General features: G+C 31.3%; 1 protein-coding gene across 1 annotated transcript; it reads right to left on the bottom strand.

The window, feature by feature from the left end:
* Positions 1-485: 485 nt before the first annotated feature.
* Positions 486-16532, bottom strand: LOC126768445 (uncharacterized). The gene is made up of 4 exons (XM_050486505.1): positions 16062-16532; positions 6847-7350; positions 3611-3749; positions 486-1514 (listed from the first exon to the last, which is right to left on the bottom strand). The coding sequence occupies exons 1-4, from the start codon at positions 16263-16265 to the stop codon at positions 1207-1209; spliced, it is 1155 nt and encodes a 384-aa protein (XP_050342462.1). The 5' UTR covers positions 16266-16532; the 3' UTR covers positions 486-1206.
* Positions 16533-17329: the final 797 nt, after the last annotated feature.

Here is a 17329-nt window from a genome sequence, read left to right as displayed (position 1 = left end):
TAACTCAATTTCAAAATATTTATAATATCAGGAAGTCCTTAAAATCTGCCCAAATATAACAAACATAAAAAAGATGAATATAATAAATATCACTTAGCTTCGTGCGTGGTAACGTGTGGCAACTTTTAAGGGTAAAACGTCAGTCCGCGCGAACACGGTGCTTTACAGTGTTAAAACTACCGTGCCATGGATAGAATGTAATCCGTTAGTCCTGCACCTGATTTCTCTCCAATGATGAGGAGACCTAATTCAGCCAGCAGGGTCTCTTTTATTATCATTGCATATTCAACTGAAATATTCGGTAGTCGGCCTATTAATTCGGATTAAAAATTTCCTAGTACGCCAAATAACGAGAACTCGGTCAACTCATTTTACAATGATATGTTATTAAGGGAAATAAAACTAATTTAAAAATGAAAAAAATAATTAATATATTTGTTCAATAATTATACTCACAATACTCAATAAGTCTTTTAATTTGTGTCATTTTATTTTGTAATACAAGCATACAAACAAATAGATTTTATTTATTAAAGGAAAAATAGCTGCAGAAAATTATAATAACAAGTTTATAGTTAGTGTAATGTTAAGTTTATAGTTAGTCAATTATAATTTAAATATTTATATCACATATAATAATTTTGTAATTATTAGCTACTTTATATAATAGTAACCGTAAAAAGTATAAAAATATCAGGCTATATATTCTAAATTTATATTGTCAATACTTTTAAACATTACTTTTTTATAACGTTACAATAACCGAACTTAGAAACATAATGTAGATACACATTTTTTTCCACATCTTTAAAATTACATTAAATTCCAAGCAATCCACACACGGATAGAACTTAAGTGCACATTCACACAGGACGTCCGTATTTTCATGATCATTTTTAAAGTCCGTCGCTACTAAAGATTATATTCACATATAAGTCTCGATCCTAAAACCATATACGCCGTCGCCGAATAAAAACGTATCCGATAAAACGGACAGCTGTATATATCGGTATTTTTTTTACTGAACTCGTTCGCTATCATTCATTCATTCGCTCATACGCCACCTTCGAAAAAAAACGTAAACGACAAAACGAACCTCTAAATCGGATCATTGTGTAAATTAAGCCTTACCGTTAGATGTACAAAGTCGTTTGTTTTACTATAAAGTTCAAATATATTAGTAACTTTGATTTGAAGGATATTAAATCACTCAAAGTTGACCCAAAACGTTTTAGGTATCCCCGGCTGCCTCAAACATTCACTCCAACTGTCCGAGTAAGGCGATTTCTCATCAATATGGGCCTTCCCTAACATTTCCTTCTTCGCCATTTTAGTCTTGCACCCGAGACTGATATAAATGCTAACTTTATTCAAACTAGCTTTGAAAACAGTTAACTTCACCGTTGCCGACTTCGGATCCCATCTGGCGGATATTGTTGGGACAAATCTATCACTTTTCCAATAGCATTCCGCTTTATTAGCTTCTAATATAGTCGCTTTCAGATACAAGGGAGCTGAAAACAAAAGAATGTGCTGTTAGGTTAAAATATTTAATGAATTATATTTAAATATAATAAATTATAAAAAAAAAAGAATTAAAACTATTGGCCGTTTTAAAAATATATATTCGAACTTGGCAAAACCATAAATATTTACTGATAAGTTAATATTGCAATTATTTAAATAACAATAAATATATATATATTTGTATACATTATCCTTACAAACTTTTCTTTCATGTAAAACCAATATTATACTTAAGTTTTTAGTTCAAGTCAAACAAAACTATTTTTCATAAAATTTCAAGTAGTACTTAACCCTAATGGTCCAAGTTAAAAAGTAAGTAGAATTTTGAACTAACTTTTAGATAGATCTAGATATTTTCATTTATTTAAATTGTAACTGACAAATACGTAGAAATTATCTGTAAACAAAAAACAAATCCCATACATACAAGGACGCAATAAAACGAAATTCAGCCTAATTTATAAATATTTTATATCAGTAAAAATACAATCTCTGCTTCTTGTATCGCATCCAAAGCATTCATCGATCACAAGAAGGACAAGGTATTTGCAATTTGCATACATTACCGCGTGTTGTGACGTATGATAGTAGGCTGCAATCACCTTGCTGTTTATAATTCAACACAAGCAACGTCAGCCTACTCTCTCTTCTTTAATAAGCAAATACCATTACACGGCCTACTGGCCCCTCTGATAAATGCAATCCATTCTTAAACATTTAAGGTTTGGCGCTGACATACGGCACGAATAGATAAAAGAGATTACTATGATTTTAGTTGTATCCTTTATAGGAATAAAGAATTTTCTACGTACCTTATTTTATTTTGTATATTCAATTATGTCTATAACTTTGTATTTCTAAAAGCTCTCTTTTCATGTTTTAACTTTATTTTATATTCTAATATTGGAAAAAGTTAATTAAAATCTTTAAAAAACTTTTATCTCGGCTTGGATTGTAAACACGGTATTAATATCAAAGGTGAAAGCGATTTGTATAACCTTTATTGAAATTTATTTCTTTCATGGTCGAACCTTTTTCGTTATTGTTTTACTTTTGAAGTGCAAATACATTGTTTACTATACCGAAAAGAAATTTATGCTGTAATTGATAGCTTACTTATATTCTATTTGTTTACAGATTAAATTCAACATGCAAATAAGAGGAATGTTTTTCTCTGTATTGAATGAACTTTAAATACTTTCGAAAACTTAATCCTGTAACGCCGGATGTAAATATTTTTAGAGCTTGTTAAAACTCGACTGAATACTACTGAAATATAACCCTTTTTATTCCACGTCAAGTACATATTAATAGCTAAAACTTCGTTTACTTCTCTTGAAGAGCAACGAAACGATAAAGATTTACATTAACTAAGATTCAAAGTTTTAATGCAAAGCTTAACTCGTGTAAACTGTTTATCAACTTTTCGTTACCAATACAGAGTCGTGTTTGTTATTAAAATATTATTTTTATATAATTTAATTATATTATAATTATTTTATTATAATTTTAATTAATAATTTAACTGTTAGAAAGATCCGTATCGATTACAAAATAATAATTTACAGAATATATTTTTAATTAGTCTTAATTTTGTGTTCATTGTTTTAAGAATAAATAAAGCGATTTTGGCCAAACTTGTTTTGTTCTGGAAATTAGTATACCAAAGCTGTCCATAGTGTCCACTGTCTAGTCATGATGAAAATACTCTCGATCTGAATCAACTTTCAATAATTTTCATACCTCTTTCTCGAAATACCAATACACGTAAATAGGCAAATACAAAAGAGTTCAGTACCCTTTTTGTCAATCGATTTTTTTATTTTCATTTTAGTCGATATTGACGAGCTTTATTGTTATAATAAATTAAAAGAAATACGAGTAAAAACATATGTTCGAAATATTTTTTAAATTTTCAATATCATTATTGTCCACCACGACCACCAAGCGAACACAATTTTATTTAAATAGCCACACCGTTATGAATATCATACTGCAACGCTCAGCTTGACATTATTAAGATGCGAACAGCATATCATATTCGAGCTATTGGTAAGGATTACAAACGACTTATTCTACCTACCTTTGTATTGTTCTTGCTCTTGCATAGTTTGGACTGAACACCTGAGCCTGTTTACAGTTAACTGCACCGTATCATTTAGTCCGTCTTCACTCGCCGTGTATAGCAACGTCACTTCCAGCTGACCTTTCTTGTTTTCCCTCTGAAGACAAGCGATACAAGTTCATATTTATTTATTGGGTCGAAACAAAACTTAAATCAGCAAAATGAAAACATATTTGTATTATAACGTTACGTTAAACGGTTTATGTATTAAACTATACTCGAAAGCAATAACTTAATTGTGATATTAATTATTCTTAAGAATACAAAATTTGGCCGTAATATTAGGAATGGCTGAGGACATTTAAAATAATAACAGCTTACTAGCGACACTTAAAGGCATTGTCATGTTTTTCATGTATCAGACTAATTTAATGTTTTCATAACATTTCTTATTTATTAAGAAAATAATTATATTCTAATTAATTATCTAAACCATATTTTTGAGATAATTAATTAAAATTGTAGCCTACCTTCATTTTTATCTTTGTTGCCATTTATCAATACCAAAATTAAAGTAAGGTACTATGATAAATTTTTAATACATAAATTCTTATTTTAAAATAGAATAGAATATGCTTTATTGTACACCAAAATAGTTACAGAACCATTTTAAACACAAACATAAAAAAAAACGAAAACTATTTATGTACAAAAGGCGGTCTTATCTCTAAAAGAGCGATCTCTTCCAGACAACCTTTGGGTGAAGGACATGAAATAAATAAAGCGGTAAGGTGTACTGATCATACTGATCAACTCAACTTTTATTTTTTTAAATATATATTTATTTATTTATTTATTTATAATACAACACCTACATATTCATACATATACATATAAATAAATTGTTGGTTTTCAGTCAATGTCAGTAAGCCCGTAAATTTTCTTTCTACCTTGTAAAATTTTCATTTACATAAAATAAATATATAGTAGAAGTAGTAGTAGTAACAGCCCGTTAATGTCCCACTGCTGGGCTAAGGCCTCCTCTCCCTTTTGAGGAGAAGGTAAATATATATTGAACCTCAATTCATAGTGATTTCGTGAACAGACAAATTAACAAGACTTGGACCTCCTCGTTTCGTCGAAACACCAGGTCCGGCCAATATAATACAGCCCAGTCTTGAAGTTACTTCCGTTCATCTAAGACACGCGAAGTCTTAAGCCTGAACTCTTTCCGGTCGTGTTAGATTTTCCGTCCTATCGGAATTTAAGAAAATAGAGTGTTCACGTGTTTTGTATATGTAATTAAATTTGTCCTACGCAGATGGCCAGTCTACCTGTAGAGTGGACGCCGAAATAGGTAGACGGACGAGCATTTGGGCCACCTGATCGTAAGTGGTCACCAACGCCCATAGACATTGGCATTGTAAGAAGTGTTAACCATCGGTAACATCGCCATTGTGCTACCAACCTTGAGAATTAAGATGTTTTGTCCCTAGTGTCTGTAATTACACTGACTCACTCAGACTTCAAACCGAAACACAACGATACCAAGTAATGCTGTTTTGCCGTAGAATATCTGATGAGTGAGTGGTACCTACCCAGACGACCTTGCACAAAGCCAGTAGGGCCAATGGACATCAAACGAAGACAATAAAATTATGTTTGTTTACTTTGTGTCAATATTGATTTAAAATAATTAATATTTTGACAATATTATATTTTATGCACAAACTAAACGCTATCGTAGTTTAATTGTACGCGTGTATTTAAAACCAGATACTAATTATATAATTGCTGTAAAATGTAAGCATCTTATAAAAACTAAATTAATCGAGGCCGATGTCTTGCGTCAGCGTAATGATGCTAGGGTACATGTTGTAACTGGGATCGGTCGAGGTCAAATCTATTCTATTGTCCGATACACTAAAGAAGCAAGAATATAAAAGTCAACCAATCCGATGAATCATACATTAATTGTATTTATGATCCTCTATTACAGCTGACGGTTTATGTAAGATAAAACTATATCATTTACATACGAGTATCTTATCATATTTAATAAGTAATTTACGTGACCATGTATTACTTTATTTAAACATTTTTAATTAAATTAAGTATCCAGTCATGTCTTACGATTTTTATCTATACTAAGCTGAAGAGTTTCTTTAAACGCGTTAGTCATTTGAACTATCTATCAGATTAAAAAAAAAGTCTATATAGCTCAATTTCCAAGGGAGGTATGGTATAGGTTATGTAAAATCTCTCTACGGTCCGCTAAACAGGAACGTTTAACCCGGGTAAAACCGCGCGGAGCAAATAGTAGTGAACGAGTATAAAATAGGTACTTACGTACGAGTTACCATAAAAAATGTGTATTCAACAATGTTAATGATGATGTCATTCAAAACAAAAACATTGCTTTTTAAAGCTATTAAGTGATAGCGAGTGAATAATAATATTAACGTAAAATAGAACAACAATACTTAAATTTACTAATATACCAGTACAATGCATATTGTATGGAAAATTACACAAATATACTAATGCTATAAAGAGGTGAGTTTTGTTTGTTTTTGTTTCGATTTTATACAAAATTTATCAACCCAATTGGATTGATAAATTAAGCAACATGGAAATGTCATAAACTTTTTGTATCAGCCCAAGCCTAGGCTATATACTTCCTAATATGAAAGATTTGTAAATCGCCAAAATATCCACACATTAACAGCGAAACCAAAAAAAAAGTTAAAAATAATAATAATTAGTTTGTCAAACAGTCATAATCCTTATTGAATTAAATGACAAGTTATTTTAATTGCTTTCTGTTAATTAATGTTGTCTTTTAGATTTTGAAGCGATAATTTTAGAGACAAAATAAAACGAGTCTGAAAGATTATGCATGCGGCGACCCGTAAATTGTATGTATAATGGACAGTACGAGTAAAGGAATGCTTGGCTTCAGACTTTTTGTATTATATTGTTTTTTTTTTTAAACGTTTCCATATATATAAATACACAAATACAAACCAGTGCAGTACCCTTTTCTCCTCTGTTTGACAACCCATTACGTTTATTTCACCGCAGCTATTTACGAAATAAGTTTTATAAATACAAGAAAGAAAAACAGTCAGAAACATGCAAATTCAAATTGTTTTCCTCAACATTTCAATAATAATTACGGTCTAATTTCGGCCACTGGGCGAATCATGCAGCAAAACGCATTATTATTAAGGCAAAAATAATATTTTACTTACTCTAGAATCTGCGGCTGACAATCCGCTAGCAATCGCATTTATAGGCCTCCAAATATCAGGAGTGCCAATTAAACCATTCTTGAGATCGTTTTGAAACAATTTCGAATCGAAATTCCATGTTGCTGCTCCTACAGTCCTTCTTTTTTCTAATATAGACTTTTGTGCAATCGCTTCAGTCTTTGTAGATTTAAAACTATTAAATGTTTTTCCAAATAGATTACCAGGTTTTGTCTTTTGTTCTTCTTCACTCATTAGTTTAGAGGGCTTCGAATCTAAAGTTTTGGCACTTTTTCTTCTGTCCACATCGGCTTTTGTTGGTTCCAATAATGCATAAATAGTTAGTGATAAAAAATGACCAGCGACTAAACCTTGAAGGTCAATTTTGTCCGTTGTTTTCTTAACATCCTTTTGTTTTATTTGAAATTTAAAATCTTCGTTCCAAATAGGCCATGAACTTTCTTGTAACGATGTTTCATACTTATTATCACCAGGAAACATTTTGACCTGAAATAAAACAAAATTATGTTACTTAATCTGTAAACTACAACATATTATTTTGTTCGAATGTAATAAAGGTTGATTGTTGTTCAGTGAGCCTAGTACGAGTTTTCTTACTTAAATGAGTTGCGATTTGTATGGAATTTCAATTACTGCCATTAAATGGTGCCTCTTATCATTCCATACAAATCACAGTTAACGTAAACGCGAATAATGTAACTTCTAAAATCGTCAATTTTTATTACGTAGAAAATAAATATCGCCTGATCGTGATATAATTTTATTACCTCATATCTTTATGTTTTTTGATGACATAACGTATATCAAGCCTATAACGATAGGTAGGTAGGTATTAGATGGGTCGTCTGATGATAAATGGTCACTTTTACCCATAAACATTGGCAATATCATACCGTACTTAAGCATAACAGTGTAATCGTCGAACCGAGATATAATAGCCCTTGCCTCTATAATAACACAAGCTAGGGTTACCAATAACATTTTATAGCAATAACGTAGCTATTTTATTTTGTTTGCTGATTATCGTATTCATCACAGCCTAGTCGGTGTGTGGTGGTCGCGACTTGCCGAGAAAAGCAAGCCAAGCCAAAGGCATGCCGGAACAGTTATTGCTGGAGCTGTCAACCAAACCGATCTCTGACCATTATCGTCACATCCGACTGACGAGTGGGAAGAGTTGTTATTGCCGCCCGTTTCATAAGGCAAGTTCTCTTTAGATTTTTCTTATAACGTGAGAAACGCTATTGTATAAACTTACATTTTGTAGGTGATCAGTGAATATATAAAATGTTTATCTTGTAGCTAGCAAAACTGTAATTGGTATACTCGTATAAGATTCGTATGTTAAAATATATTATTGAAAGTATTTGGGAAGCTACGATCCTCAGCTCAGAAATATTAACTATTATTCGATTAATTTATATATGTAGATATAAATATATTACAAAATAAAATGCGTTACAAAATAAAAACAAACAATACTCGAAAAATCGCATGGAAGCAAACGTCGTTGAGATAAAATTTAAAAAAGTACCTATAATTTACGGAGAAGTAAGAGTTCGGGATAATATATCTTCAACAGATGGAATAAAATATACCTACATAGGTAAACATGGTTATCGGTACATCAATTTTCATTAAAATCTCGTATCCAATATATTACGGCTAATACTAACAGTTTGCTATTAATATAAAGTTTTTGAGTGAAAATATTTATAAAATCTATGTAAAAGTAAAACTTTTTTTTGTTATTTGGCTCCATTTGTTTTTTTAAAAACCGTCAATCTTATATTTTGATCTTATTAGCTTATAGATATTGCATACTAAACATCTTATCATGTTTTAAAATACCCCCAATACGTAATTGCTTGCAAGTCGTGGCTGCGAAATTGAGACATTGAGAATTGAGATTGATAGCCGGTAAATTCAACCGGGCTGTACGTAATAAAATGCATACATAACACACAAACACACACACACACACACACACGCACAGATACGTACACTTACACAATCAGATGATTAGTTGCATAGTATCCTAAAACAAGGAAAATTATATACTTAATTGGGGGCACCTAATAAAGAAATGCAAATGATATTATGAGTGATGAAAAAATATATATTTTTTATTATCTGTAAATATGTCACAAAGCAAAAATACTTTTATTTATTAGTCGCTTTTATTCACTGTATTCGTGTCAATTGTCACTACAAAGAAAGTTAATCAATGAAAAATACAATCTCACTAATGGGAATAACATTATAGCATAATGTTTTGGTTTTTTAGATTGTAATAATATGATAATCTGCTCTGTTTTAATATGATGATGATCTCAGTTAACCTTATTAAGCAGACCCAGCTTTGATGTATCGAATAGTGTCATTAGTTATATGTTTTATATTTTCATAATAAACGGCACATAGACAAAACAGACTTTTTTTTAATTTATAAACGGAGTGTAAGCTAAAAATGATTCGTACTAGCCACAAAGATTTAGGTTAACTTCTGACTCAACATTCAATTTGCCCTAAGGAACAAAGGTTTATTAATTACAAAGACATAAGTGGGAATAATATTACATTTTTCTTCTTTTTTATGGTCAAAAAGTAGATAAGAATCCTTATAATTGCACTCGTCATATATTTGCTTATATCACAATCACAACACATAGAGATTGGAACCACGCAAAAATGTATTATATAATAAATGTAATATAACATCATAATAAAAAAGATGATGTTTGCTTATAAAGAAGGATCTTATCAGAAGATGTTATCAGATGATTGTGGTGATTTTAGATCACATATGGTCATTATATACTTTATCTAACTATGAATATGCTATATATTTTATAATGCTAATTAAATATCACTTAGGTACTACTTTATATCAACTTCATTGTTTCTTAAAAATTAATTGCTTGTAACATCATTATTCTGTCTCTAAACTCGTCATGCGGAAACCACTAAATAGTATAACTGAAACTTATTCTAGCATTATATTATGCCTTGTATATTAAGCTTTATTTTATATATATATATATATATATATATATATATATATATATATATATATATATATATATATATGCCCCGGGATGGCAAATGACTCTACTCCACCTGATGGTAAGTGGTAGTAGAGTCCAAACGCGACGACGGCCAGTACAGTCGGGAAGAATGTTCTGTACTAGCCGTCCCCGCCTTGCCGGCCCGCAAGATGCCTCTTCACGCCTCGTTTGAAGGAATCCGGGTTGTAAGAGGAGGGGAACACGTGAGCTGGTAAGGAATTCCATTCTTTGGTAGTGCGACAAAGAAAGGAGTTGCCAAATTTCTTTGTGCGCGATGGAATTGATGTCACAGTTAGGCGGTTAGGTATTTTAACGTATATGAATATATATGTTATAGAAATAAGTAATTATAATTAAAAATAGAATTCGTTATGACTTATGTACGGTTTAATGGCGCTACTGACAGAGACATAAGACGCTTTTATAGTGAAATGAGTAAACGTGATAAGATTTCCGATCAATCTTGTTTATGTCTTTGCCATCCTACGTAAACATTGGCAAAATAATCTGTTACCCGTTGGCCAGGATTGAGATGATTTAAACAATTGTTTTAAAATAAACAATGATTTCAATCAATTGGCCTATTTACCCGAAGTTCGCGGCACGCCACCGTAAGAACTATAGAAAACAATGTTCTATTTTTGGGTAAAGAGTTGAGCGCAAAATTATAAGCTCGTAATTTTGTTTCATTTTGTATTGTCTAATAGTATTGTTGTATATTAAATGCCATATTTATTGCTAACGTCAAAAAAAGTATTTATTAATAGAAAAAATGTATAATTGCAACTTATAGTTGTATGTATTATCTTAATAGCACAATTATAGGGTATTTAAATTTTCGACTTTACGGTATAGCAGAAACTATTTTCCACACACACTACACAGTTCAGATGCAACAACGACTTTACGGGCTTCCCGAGGCACGGGAAAAACCCAGTTATTTTTCTATTGGCCCGACCTGGGGTTTGAAACTGCGGCATATATATCTAACCAATAGACGAACGAGACAGTCATACATACATAGGAATTAATTCGAAAATTTCCAGCGTTTTAAGAAGAAGCAAAACAATCGCTACCTATATTTAACGTTAAGGCGCAAAGCATCATCATTATGATACAAAATAGCCGAACCATTAAGTATAAGAAGCGAAACGGTGACCTTCACTTACATGCCTCTGCCTTTACGCTTCGCAGAACATGATGTTAAGCTGGCAGCATGACTGTTACAGCATATCTGATAACATTCATAAAATAAAGATAATTTTTTATTAAAAATGTGCTACTTTGATTATTATCTAATGTGCTTCTTATTATCACTTCTCACTGCATTTTTTTTTATTTATGTTCAGATTTTCGTAATAAAAATAAATAGGTAGTAAATTATAAGTTACAATATTTTTACACTTTTCTTACCTATGTATCTCATTTGACACAAGTCATTTGTCTAATCACAAAATTTTAGCATTTTATACGTTATAACAGTTTACGTTACAGTGTGTGTAATATATAGAATTAAAATAAACAGTGTTCGTAAGAATTTCAAAAATAGTTCAAGCGCAAAGTTGAGTACACTGCCAATATTAGATTGTAAGGTTAATATACGTTATGATAACAAATACAAAACCCAAATTAGAATCATATATTTTATCTCTGAATATAATTGATATATAAGAATTATATTGTATATAGTTTAATGAGTGATGTTTTTTTTTTATATTCGCCGGGAGGGCAAATGACTCTACTCCACCTGCTGGTAAGTGGTAGTAGAGTCCAAACGCGACGACGGCCAGTACAGACGGGAAAAACGTTCTGCACTAGCCGCCTTCGCCTTGCCGGCCCGCAAGATGCCTCTTCACGCCTCGTTTGAAGGAACCCGGGTTGTAAGAGGACTTACCAGCTCACGTGTTCCCCACACGTGAGCTGATAAGGAATTCCATTTTTTGGAAGTGCGACAAAGAAAGGAGTTGCCAAATTTCTTTGTTCGCGATGGAATTGATGTCACAGTTAGGCGGTGACATCGAGAACCAGCTCGTACTCATTAAATATCTCATTTTAATGCTAATACCTTAATATATAGTCCGATATAAATATTTTAGCGTACAAAGTTAAAGTGCAACAGTATGTATATTTTGTTTTCTTCTGGTGTTTGTTTACGGGTGTAAATAAGTACACATATGAAAAATGGCTGAAGCCTCAACCAGTAAAATTGTTACATAAGGGAATAATAGTAAACAAGGAAAGAGAAACTATTGTTGAATAATTTTAATATCGATATATAGTTTAGTAATGAAGATTATGGAGAATACGATGTGAATATAACTGAAACAGGACATAATTATGATAAATATAATATACTTTGTGATTTTCTTGATATGATCCCTAAGTTATTATTTCACAAAAATCCATGTGTTTTAAAATTTAAAAACTATATTTAACAATATTAATATTATGAATGAAGATGAGTTATAGGACCTAAGTTAATATAATTATTGTTCGATTTCCATCCTTTATACAGAGCCCGACCATGAGCTAAAATTAAAGAAATTACGCCACAGACTAAGCCCATCTCTCAGTTGTCATTGGATCGCCACAAGATCCTTGTCGAGCTATACTATGGTATATAATAAAATATGTTTTACAAACTCCATATTCGTCAAAGATAATTATAATAAATATGTTCCATGGAAGTTTAGAAGTAGCAGTCGTGCATAGACGTCGAATGTAACGATTTTCCCATTTGTATTTATTAAAACTTACGAGTACATACTTGAAACATGGTAGGGATGTTTCTTTTAGTAAACAGAAAACCGCTTTAGACATTTAATAAAATAATATCCACACCTAAGAGGGGAAGCGAAAGCTTTGAAATTGTACGTCTATTCACCAGTATTTACCTTTGTGCCTTCTAGAATTTAATTTCCGTGAAACGTACTTGATAATCACGGCTTCATAGCTTACATCCGGCACTAAGTGGGTTTACATTTAGTAAGATGGTAAATTTATTATAACGAATACATTACAATACATTTACAACCATTACAACATATACAACATTTCTGTACTTTTAACACGATTCCTTTTGCGAATGCGTTTACCAATTAGTCCTACATATCGGTACATTTATGAAACAAAAACAATTTGTGTCGGAAAATTCGATCTTTTTCCTACTCCTATAAACCAAAAGTATAAGTTTACGAAATACTTTCAGAAACGTATTTTGTAAATTTATACCAACTACCAACGTACGTTTAGGACAGAAAATAATTTTATTATTTAGTAAATAAATAAACAATCCAAGATTTTGCTTTTAGAATTTATGTTTTTTTTTGCCTACGTAATTTAGTTTTTTTTTTTAAGTTTTATTACAAAGAATGTACTTTTTTTTCCTACGCATGTTAAGTTGGCCTATATCGAAAACCCGAATCTAATTCAGCGGTGTAAGCACGCAGACCAAAAAATTTCAACAGCAAGCCGCACCCAGATAAGCTTGGCACTTCGATTGCACCGAGTTTATTTTTTTGACTACCGGAAAATACAAAAATCTGTGGAACAAATCGTCGACTGGGAACCCGCAATTTATCCGACAAGTTCGATTAATCGTCTCGCGATAACGCCCCGACCAGCGCGATGACTATTATTTTCGTTTCATTAAATTTGTAATTTGATCCCTGAAGTATCTGTATACTGGTTACAAAGTGACTTGAAGATCCCTTGAAATTTTCAGTTACTTTGAAACTCGGTATTTAAAAGAATAAATAATAAAATATTTGAGCCAAATACCTTTTTAATTCAGTTGTTTACTTGACGGCAAGCCTTTGAAAGGTCAGTGAGCCAGTGAATCAAGCATAAGAGACATAAAATCTTATTTCTCAAAGTTGGTGGCCCATTTACAATGTCTGGGATGGTTAATATTGCTGTGTATGAATGACGGTAACCACGTATGGTCAAGTGGCCCATTTGCCAATCCGTTAATAGGTCGGCAATTGGTATGTAAGTATTGGTCCGTAGTACAACAAAAGTTACGTTGAATTTGCTGAAAAATACTCTTGGATTTTATTTTATAGTCTTTTCGTGTTAATATATTAACAGTTTAAGCAAGCAACGAAATGTTATCTAATATAACACAGGTAGGTATGTATGTATATTTCAGTATGTGTAGGCATATTATACGTAGATACCTCGTCAGTAATTAAAATACAAATGTTCTTAAGCGTTGAATTTACGATCTAACAAAATTTAAACGCAAGGTAATTCGCACAATAACGCGTGATTGCAATTACTTTATAATTATTACCATAATGAAGTTAATAACATTTTAGTGGTGTTTTACTCATACATTTTTGTAGGTTAGTACCATTAATATAGGTAGTTCCGTAGCCAAAATAATAGTAACTTTGTAATTATATTTAAGACGCCATTTTTTGCGATTTTTTTAATGAAAATCGTCGATTATCGTAGATTAATGTCAAAGTTGTTTATTTTTGTCTTGACATCACTTGTGGTTGGAATAGGCTTTATATATATATTATGATAAAAATAAAAAAAATAAAAATAAAAAATATATGGAAACAAAGATTGGCTACGTTGTCGATCGTGCGACTAAGAGTATAGGTATGACGTAGAATATTTTCTGATAGCGAAAAAACGATAATCACTTATTGGCCATGCATGAGATATCGTTGTGACATATTTGCAATTTACTTAAGAAAATATAGGTAGTTTTCGTTTACATATTAATTAGTATTTATCTTTTTTTTAAATATGTTATTAAAAATAGAACTCATTACACGATATTTACATTGTTTATTCAAATAAAAGAAAAGAATACACGAATAAAGTTCTAATTAAGTACCTACAATTTACATACCCAATGCATATACAGTGTTTTTAAAATTAGGTAAGTAGTAAATTAGCATATGTCGACTAATTATTTGGTATTTGAACTCGACGTTAATGAAACGTTACTACTGCGTGTAGCACATACAGTTTAATTATGTTTTTAGCATAAATTTGGTTTTATTTAACCGTTTCTAGTACTATATTCGGTTATTATTCCAATTTTGTATATTGATTATCACGAAACTTAATTACACAATAAATAAACATGAACATAGCCCTGCGATAATTACCTTCACAGGCAAATGTAGGTATAATATTGTATACACATTAATTATTTTAAAAAAATTGATACCTACTTATGTAATTAAAAACTTAAAAACCGACCGACATTTTTTTTTAATCATTGTAATTGTTAAAATTTTAACTAAAAGTTAGGTGCGTTTACTTTGGCAAACAGTTTCTTATGTCGGGTTGGATTTGAAATTCACATCTGGAATTTGGGGTTGATAAGTGTTGTTTTTATAGGTGTTGTCTGTCCCTTTCAAACGACACCCCCCGCACCCCGCGGAGACTAGAGGTATGTCATGAAGAGTGCAAGCCTTTGCCCAGCTGTGGGCTATTAACGGACTGTTACTTCACTTTTTAAATTTAATATCTCAGGTAAAAAAACCGAGCTAAGCAAACGAAAATATATTGTTTTCATAAAAGTGACAATTTCGCTTATCTGATAATGATGTTAGAAATAGGTACTTAAAATTTACCGATTCCAAACGTGTAATGCGGTTATGCAGTCAGCTGTAATGATAAGGTTTTTATGTTATTACTTTGCCATTACAAACTTTTATTTAACGCGAAAATAGGAAGCGTTTAATTAATAAATATTAATAACATGACATAATATCCATTCATAGAAACGCTTATCGTTTGCCCGTACCTATACACCTAACTTAATAATTATGGAATGTGGAGTGGCCTTAATAAGAAAAAACTGTTAAACGAAGTGATCTCTTAAACTCCATGACTACTTTATGAATTGTTACATCATATTCATTAGTTCTCCATTAATAACAAATGTCGTAAAACTTAATTACTTACATGTGTATATGTACATACATTAGATATGTATGTACATATACACCTAATGATATTTTTATCTGTAAGTACCTGTATGTATGCTAGTTTTAATTTGTTTTAATTTTAAACATAAATAAGTTTATGCTTAGAAATGAAAATACTTTTTAAAATAATAATAGTATATATTTGTCGAAAAATAGAAACAAAGTTGAATACCTTAACGAGGTAGCCATGAGCTCGACTGAGTCCAAACAAGGATGGCAGATGCCGGGCGCCGATAACAGTCACGTACAAATTTTTATTAACTGGATGTAATGCTAATTTGAAACCTATTTCCGGGTGCAAACTGCCACTACCCGCTAACTGACTGTCCTTATTTATATTCAAAATATTTTTAAGTTTATTTATTGAAAACGCCATTGTAAACAAAGTCGTTCTCAGTTTTATTTCACAGAAAACTTGTATCAAAACCGGTTTTTCGTATAATCAGACGTACACACAAATAATCATTTTATTTTTCTTTAGAGCCGTTAATATTTGACTCGTCCACTTCATTTATTAAACAACAACACAGGCCACAACATTAGTTAAAAATCACAAACATTCAATAAATAAATAACAACAATACGCGACAATTTGTTGAATATTACTAGTCCCATTAGAAATCAGCGTGTGTAGTCGTACATGAAGGCAGCACTTGTCGCTTCCCACTATCATATTTGATAATGCGATGCGACCCATTAATGAAGTAGTATCGAAACACCATTGTGTGTTATCGTCTCTCTCTTTCACTCTCGAACTTTACTTTTGAGCATATGACGTCTCGTATGAAACAAAAACATGTGTAAAGTATGAAATTCTCATTGATAGTATTACGATGTCAATCTACTAGCCTGCCATCTGCCGTATTATTGAATTTTTATTTTACTCTCAAGTTCGACACTAGATGGCGCTGTAAATCCAATAATTATTATTAAGGACGTTTAAAAATTTAATCATGATTCGCCATAAAATTAAATATTATTTAATATGTATCTATCTGGTTAAGTACATTTACCGTCATCTCTTATGTTATTCATTATTATTCGTTTTGTTCTATTTTAACTTCAAAAAGCAAAAACTGTTATTAATGAATCACAGCTATACAAAATCTTACTTTGCTCATAAAAAGTTTTGAACTAATTTCACGATGCTGCCACAATATAACAATCGTTCTATTATGTAGAAGCTGATTTAACACATGCGGCAGATTTAAATCCGAAACATGCAAAAATCCTCAGGCCATTTCAATATGAATTGTAATAGGAAATAGGAATATACAAGACAAACACATGAAAATTCGGTAATGCTTGCCCAGTACCCGCGACTTTCGCTTAAAGTCCACGTTTCCTACGTATTGGGCAATCTTTGCTCATATTTAGGTACCTATTTTATGATTAAATCTGTTTAGTTTAAGGCATACATCTCTAAATTTTGATGGTTAC

This window comes from Nymphalis io, chromosome 5 (assembly GCF_905147045.1).
Source record: "Nymphalis io chromosome 5, ilAglIoxx1.1, whole genome shotgun sequence".
NCBI lineage: Eukaryota > Metazoa > Arthropoda > Insecta > Lepidoptera > Nymphalidae > Nymphalis > Nymphalis io.
This window is presented reverse-complemented; position numbering and strand designations above follow the sequence as displayed.